The sequence below is a fragment of the Balaenoptera borealis genome, assembly GCF_965194805.1.
Source record: "Balaenoptera borealis genome assembly, chromosome: 4".
Taxonomy (NCBI): domain Eukaryota; kingdom Metazoa; phylum Chordata; class Mammalia; order Artiodactyla; family Balaenopteridae; genus Balaenoptera; species Balaenoptera borealis.
The window spans coordinates 84,130,894-84,147,537 of NC_138861.1; the positions used below are offsets into that span (position 1 = coordinate 84,130,894).

A 16,644-nucleotide genomic window follows, 5' to 3' on the forward strand; every position below is an offset into this window, starting at 1 on the left:
CCCCAAATTCTGTATATCAGTGAATCCACGGCTTCCTTTTTTCCTAATGAAAACAGGAGCATTGTCTTGAAATGCGTTATAGATGCCTAAGCTCATGTTCTGTTGTTTGTCAATATTTTGACACAAGAAGGATTGGTTTTGAGAAAGAAAATCTAATTACAGGTTATAAGTGAAGACTTGCTCTGTCACATCCCTCACTGGCTGGGAGATGTTGGCGAGGTTTTTATGTGGATGTCCTTATTGTTTGTGAGGTGTGGTTTTTTTCCTGTATTTTTATTCCGCTGTGCTTTTATGTTCATTGTGAGGCTAGCCTACTTTCACTTTCCTCATTTTTCTTCTGTTTCCCCCCTTCTTAGTGAGGTTTGTGTGCTTTCTGCGCTTGGGGTCTGGTTTTCTTATATACTACTTCTTGTTCACTCCTTTTTATTTCCCGGCTCTGCTTTATCTTCCTTTATCTTTACATTGTTCAGAAGTTTGGGTCCTTTTTCCACATTCTATATTTTGCTTACTCCTTTGCACAGCCTCAGTGCCACCATGTTCATTGGGGTTTTCTCCCTCTTTATCTGCCCAGTTCAGTCTTTAATCTCATCCTGCTTTCTCCTTTCAGTCTTTGCTGACTGTCGTTCTTTCTGTCTTTTACTTTTTTTAATACAGTATAAATCTGCCCCCTCTCATTTCCATTTTCATCCATAGTTTTAACCTTGCTTTTCCCTGCTATTTTTCCTGTATTTCTTTTTTCTGCACCAGTCACTTGCTATTCTTTCCATGGTCCCTTCTACTCTGGCAGTTTCCCCACTCTTTTATCCGTAAGGAGTTTTTGTTGTTTCCTTCTTACCTTGTTCTGAATGTCCTCTTTCAGTGTTTCTTCTAATGTCCTGTTCAGTTTTTCTCTGTCCCCAGGTGGAATCATATCACTGAATCTAAAGGAGTGGAAAGGGGCTTTTTGATGCCCCTCCAACTCCCTACATTTCTTATTTCCTTTTATTTTCAGTGCTGCTGCTGCTTTTTTTTTTTTTTAAGAGAGGTCATAGAGAGGTAGGCTTGATAGCCCCAAGAACAGGATGCCATGTGCTTGTTGGAAAGATGGGAATTGAATGGTAGGTTTCTGCCATGCAGTGAGGAAAATGGTCAGGGGCAAAAAAAAAAAAAAAAGACCATAGTACTAGACATCATGAATTGTGGTCATACTATTAATCATTGGGGGACAAAGCCATCTCTTAACAGGCACAGTGATGTGAGTGGCCATCAGTGGGACAGTCACCTGAAGAGCTGATTGGCTCTTTGAGGAACTAGTGGTTCCACTTTGAACCAATAAGCATGTGTGTACAGACAGCCATCCTAGCACACTGGGTGGGGTAGGGGTAGGGGTGGTGATTTGCTTGTTGCACCCTCACAACAGTGGTATTGCAGGGTCTCAGGCCACCTCGTAAACTGAAAATAGTCAAAATGTCGATGAGATGAAATGAGTCAAGGATGGAAGAGAGATAACTGAGTGTCCAGAGAAAATGCAGTGAAAAGATGAAAGGGTTGAAGTGAACCTTATTTGCCATTAAGGGCCATAAACCATTGAGAGGAGAAATACATGATTAAAATAGATTTTTCAACATTCTTATAAAATCTCCTGAAGAGTATAATTTTCCTTAAAAGCGGTAATATGCCATGGTTCTAAAAGCATATTTTTCCTCTGTGGGAGGCTTAGAGTTAAAACCACATAGATCTTGATATGCAGCCTAAATTTGGCATCAGGAAATGGGAAATTGCATCTTTAAGCAGAGTACAATCAAAAATGAATTACAATAAATCCTATATAATTGCATAGGTCATTCTCTTTAATGAGATTTTATTAACCTGACTGTCAAGCTTTTGAGTCAGGCAGATATTTTATCTTCTTCAACTGATAAAAGTGTCAGCTATAAACCACCATATAAATATTCATAAATCTACACATCTGTGGCAGCCTATCAGCATCATTCTTTTGGACATTAAAAGCATTCTAATTACTTTCTGTCTAGCAGAGCTGAAATGCTGCCTGTTATAGTATGTGCTTGGCAGGCATGATTGCTTTTGTTTGCCATCACAAATAGCAGCATCCTATTTTATATACCGATGGTCCAGAAAATATTCAGGGATTGACTGAGCAGGATGAATATTAGGAAGCACCATCTGGTTTTGATAGCACCAAGTATATTAACTCATCTGTTAATTTTTGACACATCATTGATTTATTTATTTAGAAAAATTGCATCCTGTTTTGCTGTGTTGATATTTGCCATTAGGAAAAAAAATTGGATGGCATTTTTTTCAAAGACATACAGTAGTTCATTGATTTAAGACAGGGGTGATGCTTCCAAAGATGCTTTCATTTTCTAACTTCTATTTTCTATGCCATGAAGTCCTCTCATAAAAAGAAGTTATATTAATGTTTTAAGGAAATTATCTATTTTGAACTAGTTGCAAATCCTTTGATAGATGTAATATATGGATACATGGTAGTATAGGTCACAAAATTTTTTTTTCTGCTTCTGCATTTTTAATATTAATGTATTTCACCCTTTGTGGGCTAAAATCAAAAGATTACCACTAATCTTGACTACTGTGATCTCCTTCACAGAAACAGAATACTCTTGGGGCTCTGCTGTGATGGGCAAATTCCATTCAAGGCTTTACTTACAAAGAAGGATGTTAAAGTAGGGAGCCTGTGTTTCGTTGCTGAGTTCCCATCCCTCTTCTTCACTTATCAGATTTAGGATGGATTAAACCACTTAAATTCTGAAGAATTTCTAGAAATGAATTTTTTAATTACAAAAATAACATGGGTTCGGATTCTGGAATCAGGCTAGGCACAATTTGCAACGTGATATTAGATCCCGACAGATTGTGCAATAAAGCAAAATAAATTAGAGAGATGTGGTCATTTTAGAGTGCTTTGTGATTGTGATTTATTAACATTTTACGGTGTTTAATTTTAAAGAAGTTAGGGATAAACTAGGTTGTTTTAAAGCCTCTCTATAAACTGTTGACTTTGTACTTCCTTGCCATCACTTGACTGGAACATTCTGTGCCTAGGGGGGGGAAAGAGTTTTAAAATTTCAAAATACATGTTCACACTTTGCTGAGTTAAGAATCGTGGATCAGTGGCCATTCAATCGTGTTCATATGAAAACAGAACTTTTCTCCATTTCTTAGCAATAATGGGCATCGCACAGTACTTGTGTTCTAATTATATTCTGTATGGAAAGCTGAAGCATTGCTGGCTGCAATATGTGTTAAGCGTAAAGATTTGCCATTTTCCACCAAGTATAATAGTAATATTTTTCATCATACTCTTCAATGTATTGACATAAAATACTATTCAAATATAAGGTAGTGAAAAGAAGAGAATTCAGCTTTAGGGCTACAGTTGGCATTTTTACATATATCAGTTCTGAGAACAAATTCAGAATGAAGCATTTGAAAAAACTGCAGGCAAGAACAGTTTTATGATTGTAACTATTCTCTGATATTCTGAGTGCACTTTAATACATTATCTTCATAATGTAGTATATTACATAATGATTTTTTTCTCAGCATATTACGAGTTTATCCTTCAGTTAAGAAAACAAATCATGCTTGTCTCTACATCAGATTTTTTTTCCCTTAAAATCTATACCCTAACGTGATTTATCAATATGATTAAAACAACTGAGCTCCTTAGGACATTGGACAAATACATTCGAGCAGTTCTTTCTAGGCAATTCTGTTTTAGCCTTTCCTTTCATATTTTGTTCCTTTCATCAAGGTTATGTTATAGGTGTATAGGCTGTAAATCAATTGGGACTATTCTGATTAAAATGCAAACAGTAAATACAACTTTAGATCTAGAATGGGATTATAGGATTAAATGAATGAAAACTGCTAGTGTGCTAGAATTGAGAATCCCCAATCAATATCGTCCTTTGATTTTACTAATAAAAGAACAAAAAGCCAGGAGTAAAGAAATGAGAATGCAGCATCTTAAACCTCCCCACTTGTATGGTTCAACTGTTTACTTTCTTGTTTATTCGGTTTTGGTCATTGTAAGATATAATACCCAACTATTTGAAGTCTTTCTCCATAAAGTTTTGGTTCAAATCATGAGCTCAGTTCTTCCTTTCCACCTGGCTGGGGGCGGAGTCATCATCACTTCCGGTGTTCGGTGTGCGAAATACCCTTCCCATATCCACATCCCTTTTTCTCCAAGGCAGCAAGCCGACTTTATCTTGGCTGCTCCTTCAGCCAAGTTCCCAGCCCATCAATCAGCTCTAGCCTAAAACTATACCTGGTATCTAGTTCTTTCTTTAGTACTCAAAATAATCGTGTAAAAAATAGGCCCGTGCCTAATATTTGTGGGATTCAGGGTAAAGGTACAAATGCTGTAAACTAAGATACTCTATTTATTTATAAGAGTCCCCACATGTATTCAGTAAATATTTCTTGAGATTCTGTGCTGGTCCTCAAACCCCAGTCCACTCATGGAATATACAGTCTATAAATCTCTCCTGAAGTGAAAAGAACTGGCCTCTGTGTTCTGACTTATCATTTTTCCTGAGAGATTTAGGAATGGGAGCATTTTATAGATTTGGGAGATATGAGAGGTGCTTCCTATATGCTCTGGGCTTTACGTACATTCTTATTAAATAAGTGAACTAGGAGACTTGTACCCCCTTCCCCTGATATCTTAGTTACTTCAGGAAGAACAGTAAGAAAAAACAAAGTAGAGGATGAAGTACCACCTGGAGGTTTCTGAAGGTTGGTTTCGTTGGTCATCATCATGGGTTTTCTAGAGAAATCAGTTTCTTAATCACAACTATTCTAGTTTGTTGTAGAAGCCCTCCAGCATCTCACCACTTTTCACTTTTAAAGGTTTTTTTTTTCCCTCAGAAAAAAACACAGCTAGTCAACATTTCCAGAGACAGCAAGGGACTAGTTACATTTCTATCATAAACAACGGATATCGGCATCTAGAATCTACAATATTTTGTTTGTTGCCATTATTCCACGTAGGGTGGGAGAGGAAATGAGAGGTACCCTGATAGCTCTATATAAGCCCTAAAAAAGTTCTCTCTCTCTCTGTGGGTAGTTATTGATATAAATAGCGCGTTCTGGGTGGGGGTCCAGAAAGAAGACAATGTTCTTGTGACGTTTACATTTAAGGTGAATTTTCAAGCCCCTTAGACTGACAACGTTAAATCACATTTTCACGACATTGGGTTTTTTCTTTCTTTCTTTTTGAAGTGAACCGATTGTTTTCTGTTTGCTTTTTGCTTTCCACTGAGTGACAGTTAATATGCTTTAGAATACATCTGTGGAAACTAACTGGCACTCCCGGCACATACCATTTAAGAGATTTGGTGGGAGAAGCCCTGAGAAGAGGCACTATTGCTTTTCAGATGACGCTGCTATAGATCAAGCTAAACATTGGCCTTGACAAGAAATCTATGTTAGCAGACAAAGTAAAAGAATGGTGAACACAGATGTTGGATGACACAGTCTTGCTTCGGGGCTCCTCATCGTTTGCCTTGTAGGCCCACTCTTTGTTTTACCTTAGACGTTTAGTGAGCTCCTCAAAAAGACTTATCGTTCTTCTCCATTTTGCATCTGGGAGCAACGTACTCTCAGCAGGGATTGTATCAGCTGATTAATAGCAAGGGCATGAGGGCACTCCAGAAATAGACGTAATGATTGCTGTAAGCCCTCCTGTCAATGAGGAGTTGAGTCTGCAGGGCTGGCTCGATTCATTAGAGCGAGGATATTAATGAAGCCAAAGGTGTTAGTTCAGACCTGTGCAGGCCAGTTAATGCCACGGAGAGGGAGTCTCTATCCGGTGCCCCAGTCTCGCATTCCAGCCATTTCCCAGAGTCAAGTTAGGGGTATAGCTCATCAGGCACCCCACCAGCCACAGAGCAGCAGGAAGCTATGCGTCCTCTTAGAAGTGGATTCACCATGTCACCTGTGTGTGTAGCAGAGAGTAGAAGTCCATGTTTTTGACATTTTTTAATGCTAAACTCTAGATCGAGGACCTTACTTGTCCCTTGTCTTGGCTGTCAGTCTCTGATGTGTCTTCTCTTGTATTTCAGAGAGTCGTATGATCTTGGACGCCTTTGCTCAACAATGCAGCCGAGTCCTTAGCCTCTTGAATTGTGGAGGAAAGCTTCTGGACTCCAGCCATTCTCAATCCATGATTTCTTGCGTAAAGCAGGAAGGCTCAAGTTACACTGAAAGACAGGAGCAGTGCCCTGTTGGCAAAGGGGTCCACAGTCAGACCTCAGACAATGTAGACATAGAGATGCAATATATGCAAAGGAAACAACAGACTTCTGCCTTCTTGAGGGTTTTCACTGACTCCCTGCAAAATTACCTGCTCTCCGGGAGCTTTCCGACTGCAAACACCTCCTCGGTCAGTGAGTATGGCCACCTGGCGGATGTGGATCCTCTAGCAACGTCCCCCGTGCACACACTAGGTGGCTGGACCTCCCCAGCGACATCCGAATCCCACGGTCACCCATCCTCTTCTACGCTGCCTGAGGAAGAAGAAGAGGAGGAAGAGGAGGGCTACTGTCCTCGATGCCAAGAGCTGGAGCAGGAGGTGATTTCACTGCAACAAGAAAATGAAGAGCTCAGAAGAAAGTTAGAGAGCATCCCAGGTACCCTGCCCTGTTACTTGCAAGCCACCTGCAACTCATTCCTTTCCCGTGTCCCGTCTGCATGTATGTATGCATGCGTGCATGTATGTGTGGCTTTTTGTTGTTGTTTGGGCCGGCGATGTAGAAAAGTTGGAAAAACAGGCATGCACAGTTTTAGCCTACCAGTGCCAAACAGAAATTTCAAGATGAGCCACTAGCCTTGTCCTATGTTTAAGCCACAGTCTTCTGGGGTGTAGGCCTGAAAACTCCGGTCCTATTAAAAGATGTCTCCACTGATACAAAAGTGATTCCTAGATGTAGTGCAATGAGATTGAAATAGGCCAGGTGCTGTGAGCTTGAATTTTCTTCAAAAAGTGACCCTGTTCCTTTAAAATGGCTTTTGTATTTTTAAAGACTTTGATATATGTGTTTTATTAGTCCATGATAGAAATTAAAATGAAATGATATCTACAGAGGCAGGGCTCAGAGAACAAATGGTCTCTTCTCTTCCACTAATTTCTCCCCTTTCTTGTTAAGTTTCAACAGGCATGGTCTCTTTTTAGCATGCAAACTCCCCCTTAAAGTTAATATGCAACTGTAAACTAAAAGGAGTAGCTCAAAGACAGACCAGTTATCAGGCTGGTCACAAACTAGCTGTGCTCCTGGCTAAACATGAGGCGTTTTACCGCCTCGCAGAGACACTAGATCTGCAGAGTAGTAAAGTCATCTTTATGGCAAGATCTTCTCTGGGTTGCAAAGCCATTTTTTCCCCTATTTGGAATGCTCCTGATTTTGCCTATATCTTTGAGGTCATTCCTGCATGTCTGTGGCTTATAAAAGACATTAAGACCTTTTTAATCATGCAGCCCATTGATAAAAATTTTTGAGCGTGTATCTACCAATGTACACATTCATTGGTTATTTACATACATATACTTGCATACTAATATGTTCAAAATAAAGCATGCATAATATATTTAAAATTTTTAAGGCTGATCCATAAATAGAAATAGAAATTATGTTCTTTTCCTAACTCGATGTCTTTGCACCACCCAAGTTGGCAGCTGATGTAAAAAGAAGGAAGTGTTGAAGAGAGTTACCCATTTGCTTATTAGAATTGCCAAATCAGAAATTTATTTTCCTTCCGTCCTTTCGTTTTAAGAGAATTGCCCAAATAGAGCTGAGGTTTGGCTCAGAATGTTTCGGAATTAGATTGAGTGCAGTTGCGGGAGAGAAGCAAGAGGTGAAGTAAATCCATTCTCTGTTGTTACATTTGAGCCCTGGGGTTAGATGCAGTGTCTTGGCGTTTTCCCTGCCAGGCAGGATCTGATTGCAGCAGAGGGACGGGCAGGACCCAGAAGATTGCAGTGGAACCAGAGCGCTACTGGTTTCTCCAAGTCAAAGAGATACGGGTGCAGCTAACACACTGGGATTTTACAGCTTTCACAGTTTCATAAATTATGTTAACGATTGGTTTTACCCCCAAAAGGGTATGTTGCATCTTACTCCCCACTCCTCCTCTTTCATTAGAGGAGAACATAGTGTCCTGGAGATCAGCCAACTGCAGATCCTTACATCAGCCGTTCAGAACTGTGGGGAAGAGTTTCAGAGTGCAAGGACAGGTGATACAAATGTCCAGAGTATTATTGCCTCATCCCTAATCGTAAACATTTGGTGAGCCGTCTGTCGTTGGTAAACTTACCAAGCAAATGTGGGGTTCAGTCCACCTCTTGTTTCCTGAATCTGTACAGATGAAATGTCTGTGTCAGGGATAACTCATTGCTGGCCTGCCCTAATCATTGTCCTTCTCTGCTTCCCAGAAGGACGAAAATGCTGCAGTTTCTTGAGTCCTCTTGATGGTCAGACATTGAATGACAGTTGTTGAAATTAGGCTAATGATCACCACTGTTACTGTAAACATTCCACCACTGTTACTGTAAAGAGTCCCCTCCATGAACTTGAACCAATTCTACGTGGAGAGCCATGATTGCTTTAAATAATCCATACTGAAATTCAACTATATAGATGAAAATCAGTTTGTCAATTATGAATAGAAAAAAAAATAGTGTGAAATGCAGGAAAGATTAGCTATTTGTGATTACTTAACTCATGGATTCATTACCTAGGGATACCTTAGTATTGGGCGTCAGGTTGAAAGTGCCCCTCGAGATGAAAGACTTGAATCAAAGAGAGACATCACTGCCCTCTTGCCCTCCTCACCTCCCAACCTCCACCTTCGGCTACACAACAAACCAGACTGTGGGTGGTCACCCAAGAATCCACTTTGGCATTCTACGAGCTATGCATTTGGTGTGGGCGGGGCCGGGGGGAATCTGTTACTTTTATCCATATGAAGAAAAGTACAGCAATAATACTCTGGTTTTGCACATAACAAGAATATTTTGCAAGCGGTAACATTCCTGTGAGATTTGGGATCGATTTTCCCTAAGCAGTATCCGTGCTTCCCAATGATCCCAGTAGGCCTCTGTTATCCTAGAGGCCGTACATTTCCATGGAAGGACCTGGGGCTTTCTTCCTGTAGAATCTGCCCGTATGTTGTAAGATCCCTCTTCTTACAGCCAAGCAGGATGGATGAGTACAAAGGGGAGAGGAGCATGCAGCAGTTAGCAGAGGAAATAAGGTGAACAAGATGATGGGGGCACCTGCAGTGGGTCAGTTCCGGGGCAGTGTTCCTCAGGCACTTCCCTCTCTCTCCAGAGTCAGGCTGTTGAGCAACTCTGAGATTCCAGTTTCTTTCTTTTTTTTTTTTTTTTTCCCCCCCCTGAAATAAAGCGTTTATACCTGGGAGCAGTTCTTGAACTGAGAGTTCAAAAGAAATGAGCCTATTAGTCTACAGGAAAAAATGCTTTCACTTGGGCAGCTGTAAAAGGGGGAAAGGAAGGTGACAGCCCTCACCGAAAGGAAAGAGACTGGGGAGGGGTATTCTTTCTGGCACCACCCGAGAGGGCCTTTGTTTATTGTATTATTTGTGAAACATTCAACAAAGTCTTATTGATTATCAACTACATGCAAACAAGGGGCTTCTAGAAAGTGCTGTCTAACTTACTTTCCAGAGTTAGCTGCAGATATAGGCAATTAAATATTTTATCCCAGGAAATAGCATTAGCACATTTTCTTTTGCATTAGATTATCACACTAGAAAATAGTCTGTTTAAAAGTATAAATTTTTTAAAAGAAAGTGAAAATAGGTTAAAAGAAAAATAAGTCACGAAAGGAAGACATTTGGATCAGGAATACAAAGAGCTGAGAGGTTATGAAAAGAAGAATGGTGATGGGCAAACTTCTCTATGGAGAAGACATCAGGTTAGAGTAGTCACATTTATTTAGAAAGCTTGCAGTCAGCACTGGGTGAAGAGAACTCATAAGGGAGGGTGGATATAAAATACCATATTTCATCTAATTTAAGCCCCCATTGAATGTAAGACACACCAACACTTTATGTTCCACTAAGAAAGAAGAAAAAACACTGCAGATCATAATTGCACATTATAATTATCTTTGAACACCAAGTTCAGAGATTTAAAAATATGATAAAATGTGGGTGTTAGAAATATAAAATACTGTATGGTAATTAAAAAATCACTTCCACACTACTATATATAAAATAGATAATCAGCGAGGACCTACTGTATAGCACAGGGAACTGTACTCAATATTTTGTAAAAAGCTATAAGGGAAAAGAACCTGAAAAAGAATATATTTTTTATATATATATATAAACTGAATCACTGTGCTGTGCACCTGAAACTAAGACAACATTGTAAATCAACTATACTTCAGTAAAATTTAAAAAATAATAACTTCCAAAGTAAAATAATTATGACACATTAAAAATACCTTGAAGTTTTCTAAGTGCCAAATATAGAGAAGATATACTTATTGTTGATATTATTAAAGAACTTTCTACTTTCTAAAAAGTACGTTTATGATCATCTCAATTTATCTTCGTAACTCCAAACAAAAATTAATATTCCCATTTTACAAAGAGGTTGCAACCTTGGACAGGTAAAGTCTGTGGCAGACCTCAGATTAGAATCGAAGCCTCTTGACTCCAGAGCTAGTTTATTACCCTCTTCCACCCTCAAAATGTAGTCAATTCTCATTATTCTCAGTCGTTCTATTCTGTAAAGTCACCGTGAGCACTGAATCAGCAAGGCATTACTCTGAGGGGAAATACAGACCTCGGTTCCCGAGAGCCTCTGGTCACAACATTTTCGTCAGCCAATCACAAAACCTCGTTTTAAGTATGTTTTTGTTTAACGAGCCCTTATTTAGTATATAGTATTAGTTGGTTAACGTTGAATTCACAGCCAGCAACGCTGTGACTCAAGCCTGAACAAAGCTTATCTAACACGCATTTTCCCCTTGAAGCACATCCCAGCCTTGCGCTCAGGAACACTAGACACCACTTCAACTCTGCGTTTGGGGCTCCTTTTAATCAGCGTAATCACCAAGCAGAAGAAGCACAAAAATGCAAAAACCGTGGCACTAAACAGAACATGAAAAGAACCCTTGTTATCGTATGAGGACTGAAACGAGCAGGCCAAGTGTTACCTTGTTCAACCTCAGCTGGAGTGTGTGATTCCAGAAATGCAGATTTCTCAGTGACCAACCAAAGTCCGCAGTGACCGCAAGAGCACCCCAAATACAGATTTGACCATTACAAATACATTTTAGCGAGTAGGCAAGTTTGCAGATCCAGAACCTGCAAATAATGAGGATCAACTCAGGAGGCTACAAACTAGAGAATTCACCTTGGATTACGTACGAAGTGCTGATCCTAAGTAAGGATAGTCTATGTACGAAGATTTTAAAAAGATAAATCAGTGTCGGTTTTTGGATAAGTAGTTTTGTAAGAACAGAAAGCCCTTGGAGTAAGCGCAGTGCTAGTGCTGTCCCGTGCTCGTGCCACCCTCCAGCCCACGTGCCCAGGAGTGCCCCTGGGAGAAGGCTCAGGTCGACTTCCGGTCCCCAGAAACATATCGACCATACTTAATGTGCGCGTTCTAAGGAGAATGAACGTTCTGAGTAAGAAACTAGAGCAAGTGATAGGAACAGAGAGCAATAAAGGATTGAGTTCTTTTACTCAGAATTTGGTAAAAGTCAGCACAACTGTTGGCGGTAGTTGTGAGGGCTGAGAGACCCAGAACAGCGTGGGCTGAAGAAAATGGCCCTGGAGTCAAACCTGGGTTTGGATTTCTGCTCCTGCCGCTTGCTATCGGTGGTTTTAGGCAACTTACTTAACCATTCTGAGCCTCGGTTTCCCCTTCCTGTAAGGTGAGGTTGATAATACTGGAAGGCTGGAAGTATTAAGTTCGTTAAGTAGCAACTGAGTGCCTGCTAGGTGTTCCAGGAAGCACTCAACAAAGAGCACCCTTAAGAAACAGAGAGGGACCTGGTCCTGTGCTTGATCGTACAGAAATCTTAAGTGGTTTTCTCAGATTGTTGGCGGTGGTCTTACCTTGTAAAGAGGTCAGCATTCAGTTAGTTACCCAGGTTGGGAGCCTCAGTTCCATCCATAACCATCTCTCTCCCTCCTTGATGTCAGCCTCCTCTCCTCTGGATTCCACCTCGTACATACCCACCGGTGTGGGGCCCTCCTCTCCCCACTGCTTTCATCCAGGCCTGTCTCACCCCATGGACTCTTGCGATAGCCACTCAACTCCCCCAGACGCCAGGCTCTGCCAACTGAAAAGGCCCACGTCACCCACTGCTGAAAATCCTCTATTGGCCCATGGAGTAAATTCCAGCCCCCTCAGTGTGGCATGTGACATCCTTCACTGCCTGAGTCTTCCTGTTCATTTTTGGAGACTCGCCCCTCAGTTCCCACCATACACCGAGTGTTCCAACCCCTCTGGACAATTTTTGATTCCTGAGCCACCGTGCACTTGCTTCTGGTCTGCCCTTAACTCCTGCTGTCCTTCCAACATACCCTCCTTTTCCCCACTCGAGAAACTCCTACTCATCCATCAGTACCCAGGTCAGGTGACACCCCTCCATAACAAATCCCTCCCCCAGTTCCCAGGCAGAATTAACCACTTGCTGTAGTACATCATGCTTGCTTCTGTTGAAGTCTGTACCAGGGCCAGTTTTTACTCCTTGTGTGTCTGTCTCTCCTGGGGTCTTGATACGAGGAGAGGCAGGCTGTGTAAGGTCCTTGAGGACAGAGACTAAGTCACAGTCATCCTCATAACCCCGATTCCCAGCCCGGTGTCAGGCACGTTCTGTTGTAGCAGCTACACACGTCAATTAAATTAAACAGAGACAGGACATTGTGATAATCGAGAATTACCATGTGTCTGTAGGCTGAGTAACACTTAAAGCTCATTGTTTATTTCTAGACATTTACAATTGAGGAACTTATACTTTACGGAGACGATATGAATAGGACACTTGATGATATAAGCACACAGATGGCATGGTCGTCAGAGGACAGTAAATAATTTCAATCTCCCTATAAAATTGTGTGTGGTATACTTTGAGGTAAATGTTTTGAGTCTTTAAAAAACAATTACAAAGTAGATTAAATAATGCTTGAGGAACAAGAAGAGAAACTGATCAAGATGTTAATGCAATGATCTGCCAGGAAAATTAGGTACCCGAGACCCAAGCACCCTTAATATGGGAAAAAAACAGAATCAGAGCAGTTCTCCTTGGAAGGCCCTTACTTAAGAGTCTCTCAGACAATACAGCCGCCAACTGTGCAGAGTCAATTCAGTAGCTAAATGCGAGCCTTGTCTTCAGTCTTCCTGGCCTTCAGCCTTGTGTCCAGATACCACCCACAGGACCCACTTGCCTTCAGGAGAGCCTTACAGCCAGTAAAGGCACATGAAATTCCACTTTCTTCCAGCGTGTGTGCATCAGCCGGCCTCGCTCAAGGGCTTAGCACTGCCGCCTAAATACTGGGGGTGTAGAGATGGGAGAGTCGTCCTCCAAGCCCTTCCAGGGCTATACAGGCAACACTGAAGGTCATATATAGCAAAGGAAGGGGAGATAACAGTCATGGAGACATTCTTCAAACAACTTTTAAGTAGTTGTAATCCATGCCCACTGTAGAAATTTTTTTAAACTGGTTTTTACAAGGATGATAAAGGATAAAGGTAATAATAACTGCCCTAATTCTGTTACCAAAATATAATCATTTTTAATTACTAACACTTTGGTTTATTTCTTTCCAATCTCTTCTCTGTGCACATAATTATTTTTAACATGGTTGAGGTCACACTGAATATTCAGTTTTGTAAGCGTTTTTGTGCTTCACTTAAACATTTTTTCCCTAAACATGTGTAAAATATGGATAAAGTATCAGAAGAAGTTTCATTCAAATCTTAATCAGTTAGTGAGTATTTACAAATTTTACTAAAACTTCCAAACTAAATTCAGAGTAATACCTCTCACATGTCACTTGGAAAAGCAGTGACATATACACAGTTGCATTGCTGCTACCGAGATCCTTCTTTTCAGCAATGTGTAGAAGGGACTCACACACAGAAGTTAAATGGAGTCCCAAAGGGCACACAGGTAATGAAAAGCCAGAACTCAACAGCAAACTTGTTTCCTGTCTCCGTTAGCTTCTCAAGTCTTCTGCTTTTTTCCTGTAATCCGTGCCCATTGCCAGAAGATTCATTCTCACTCACTGTGGCATCAGTAAAGTGGGTTAGGCTGTTTGTTTGTGGAACTCTGGTAATGTGGGAAATTATTGTTTGTCATTCAGTTAACTTGCTCAAACTTTTTGGTGAACATTGCATACCCTAGCAGAAATGGTGTGGTTTAGAAAGTGGATTTTCTAGCTCTCAGTGACTCAAAGTTTCTACTCAGCCATACCCAGGGTGAAAGTGTCTGTCGGAACATAGAACTGTTGGCCAGTAAGTGCGCCCCTTAAAAGGAACTTGGGCAAGGTCTGGCAAAATTATAAATAAAACACAGGGTTTAGTTACATCAGGGTGGGCTCTAAAGTGGGTTAGTCTTTCAATAGGATGATGAAATTAGAGGTACTTGATAAGTTTTATTAAACTTTGGTTTAATAAAAGTCCTACTTCAAACTGATACACACGTGCCTTCTTTTTGTTGAAGGCACAATCTTGTGTTTGTCCCGAAAATGCTTCTTTAATTTGAAGAATATATTCAAATGACTATACAAGAGTGACCTATGACACAAGTCTGTAAGACACAAATCTATAAGGATGTTATTTAAGAAAATATTTTTTGGCAAGAAGAAAAATTTCCTAACCTACTTCTACTTCTTATCATTCAAATTCTTCAAAAGGATGTTTATGTAGTTTTTGATTTATGTTGCAATGTGATGTCACCTGAAAAACCCAGAGCTATTAGCAGGGGATAAAGATAATTTCAGTTTGCTCTCTTAAAAAAAAAGTGCTGAGAAAAACGAAGTGAAGAAAGCTCGGTGGTGATACTTTAAAATTAGGGTTTAGGTTAAATATTTATTATTTTCTTCAATGTGACAAAAACATCTTAAGAAAACACACAGCCAAGACAGATAATGGCAATAATTCGTATCAGGTTATTTACTAAGTTACCAAGACCTTTAAAAGCCATTAGTTAATACTCTGGAAAGGGCTCTAATATAAATCTTAAAATATAAGAATTATTTATGCAGTGGTATAAAAAAATGTCAGACTCTATGTTGGGTTAACATCTGTTCAGTTTTATTGTGATTATTCAGTGATTCTGTAAGACTGTGCCTCACAAAATATAGTGCAACAGCTAATGAAATACATAATAACTGAATCTGAATTGGACCAGATCAGGTGAGTTTCTGGAGAGGGGAGAAGTGAGACACTTACCGGAAAAACTACATGGTCAGGTGTGTCTGTGTCAGGAAGCAGGTCTAAAGTGCATGGCTTACTGCTTTACTGAAGAACTAGGAATGAATGGCACTACAAATGAGCATTATATCATTGATCTAAAACCAGTGAAACATAAGTTTTCAGCAGTTTAATTTTAAAAAGTACCATCGGGTGCTAATGTTACAACTTGAGTCAAAGAAGACATGTCTCTTCTGTGAGTTGTTCAGTGTGATATCATTATTATTAACCCAAATTCATCTTAGAGTAGGTTTGACTTGAAAGTTTTCAGTGAGCTGTGCTGAGCCTAAAAATTCTCCCCGAACTGTAGCATCTGTTCTGTATTTACAAACTGAAATAACTATGGATGTCAAATGAGAGAAGATTCTATTTCCTTTAGAAAATGAGTCTTTTTTTTTAGAAGTTTGCATCAAAAATCTTTTTAAACCTTAAAGCTTTTTATTTTCCCGGCACAAAATAGCTAATGTGCAATTGTTGCAATTTCTTCTACCCAGTGCCCTGCCAGACCGTTTTAGACTACCTGAAGACGGTGCTTCAACACCACAACCAGCTCATGATCCCACAGCCAGCCGACCAGCCGGCCGAGGTAGGTCTCATTCCATTTGGAATTTCCTTAAGATGAAGAATCTTGGTAGTTTGCCCATGTATATGTACACCAGAACAGATTGGCTAGCAAAATACATGTTTGACTCTGAGGTTTATGGGTGAGTATACATCCTGCGGAGAAAGATCATGCATCATGAAGATTGAACTCTGTACTCTGAGGAGGAGAAAAAGAAACAGTTTAAATCCTGTGGGCAAGTCTCCCCCCATTCTTTTGGCACAGAGAACCCACCTGCCGTTCCCTCAGGCAGAGCCAGTGTTTGTTCCAAGTCTTCCCACCCTGAAAATCAGCCCTCCTTTGATTCTCCCTTCGTCCCTCAATGATTATCTTTTCTTTCCCCTTCCATCACCCGAAGCATCCTATCGGCACCTTCATCCTACACCACGACACATCCCGCTCCTTGAAGGCTGGGCCCAGGTCTCGTCCCCATTGGCATCCCCAGTGCGTGTCATCGAAGGCATTTGCTGAATGGGGACCTCATTCTTCTGCGTGATTAAACACTTGAAAGACTGGTGTATATTCATTGCTCCACTCTCAGTTCTCATTTGCTCTC

General features: G+C 40.5%; 1 protein-coding gene across 8 annotated transcripts in view; it reads left to right on the forward strand.

Moving 5' to 3' along the window:
- Nucleotides 1-16,644, forward strand: part of BEND4 (BEN domain containing 4) — a 371,611-nt gene that overhangs the window by 310,905 nt on the left and 44,062 nt on the right. For all 8 annotated transcript variants that reach the window (XR_014244104.1, XR_014244105.1, XR_014244106.1 and 5 more), the window contains 2 exons: nt 6,096-6,662; nt 15,982-16,073. Coding sequence is in view for 5 of the 8 variants with exons in the window: in XM_082390680.1 (XP_082246806.1) it covers nt 6,096-6,662; nt 15,982-16,073 (659 nt within the window). In the remaining 3 variants the exon portion in view is untranslated. The remainder of the gene's footprint in view (nt 1-6,095; nt 6,663-15,981; nt 16,074-16,644) is intronic.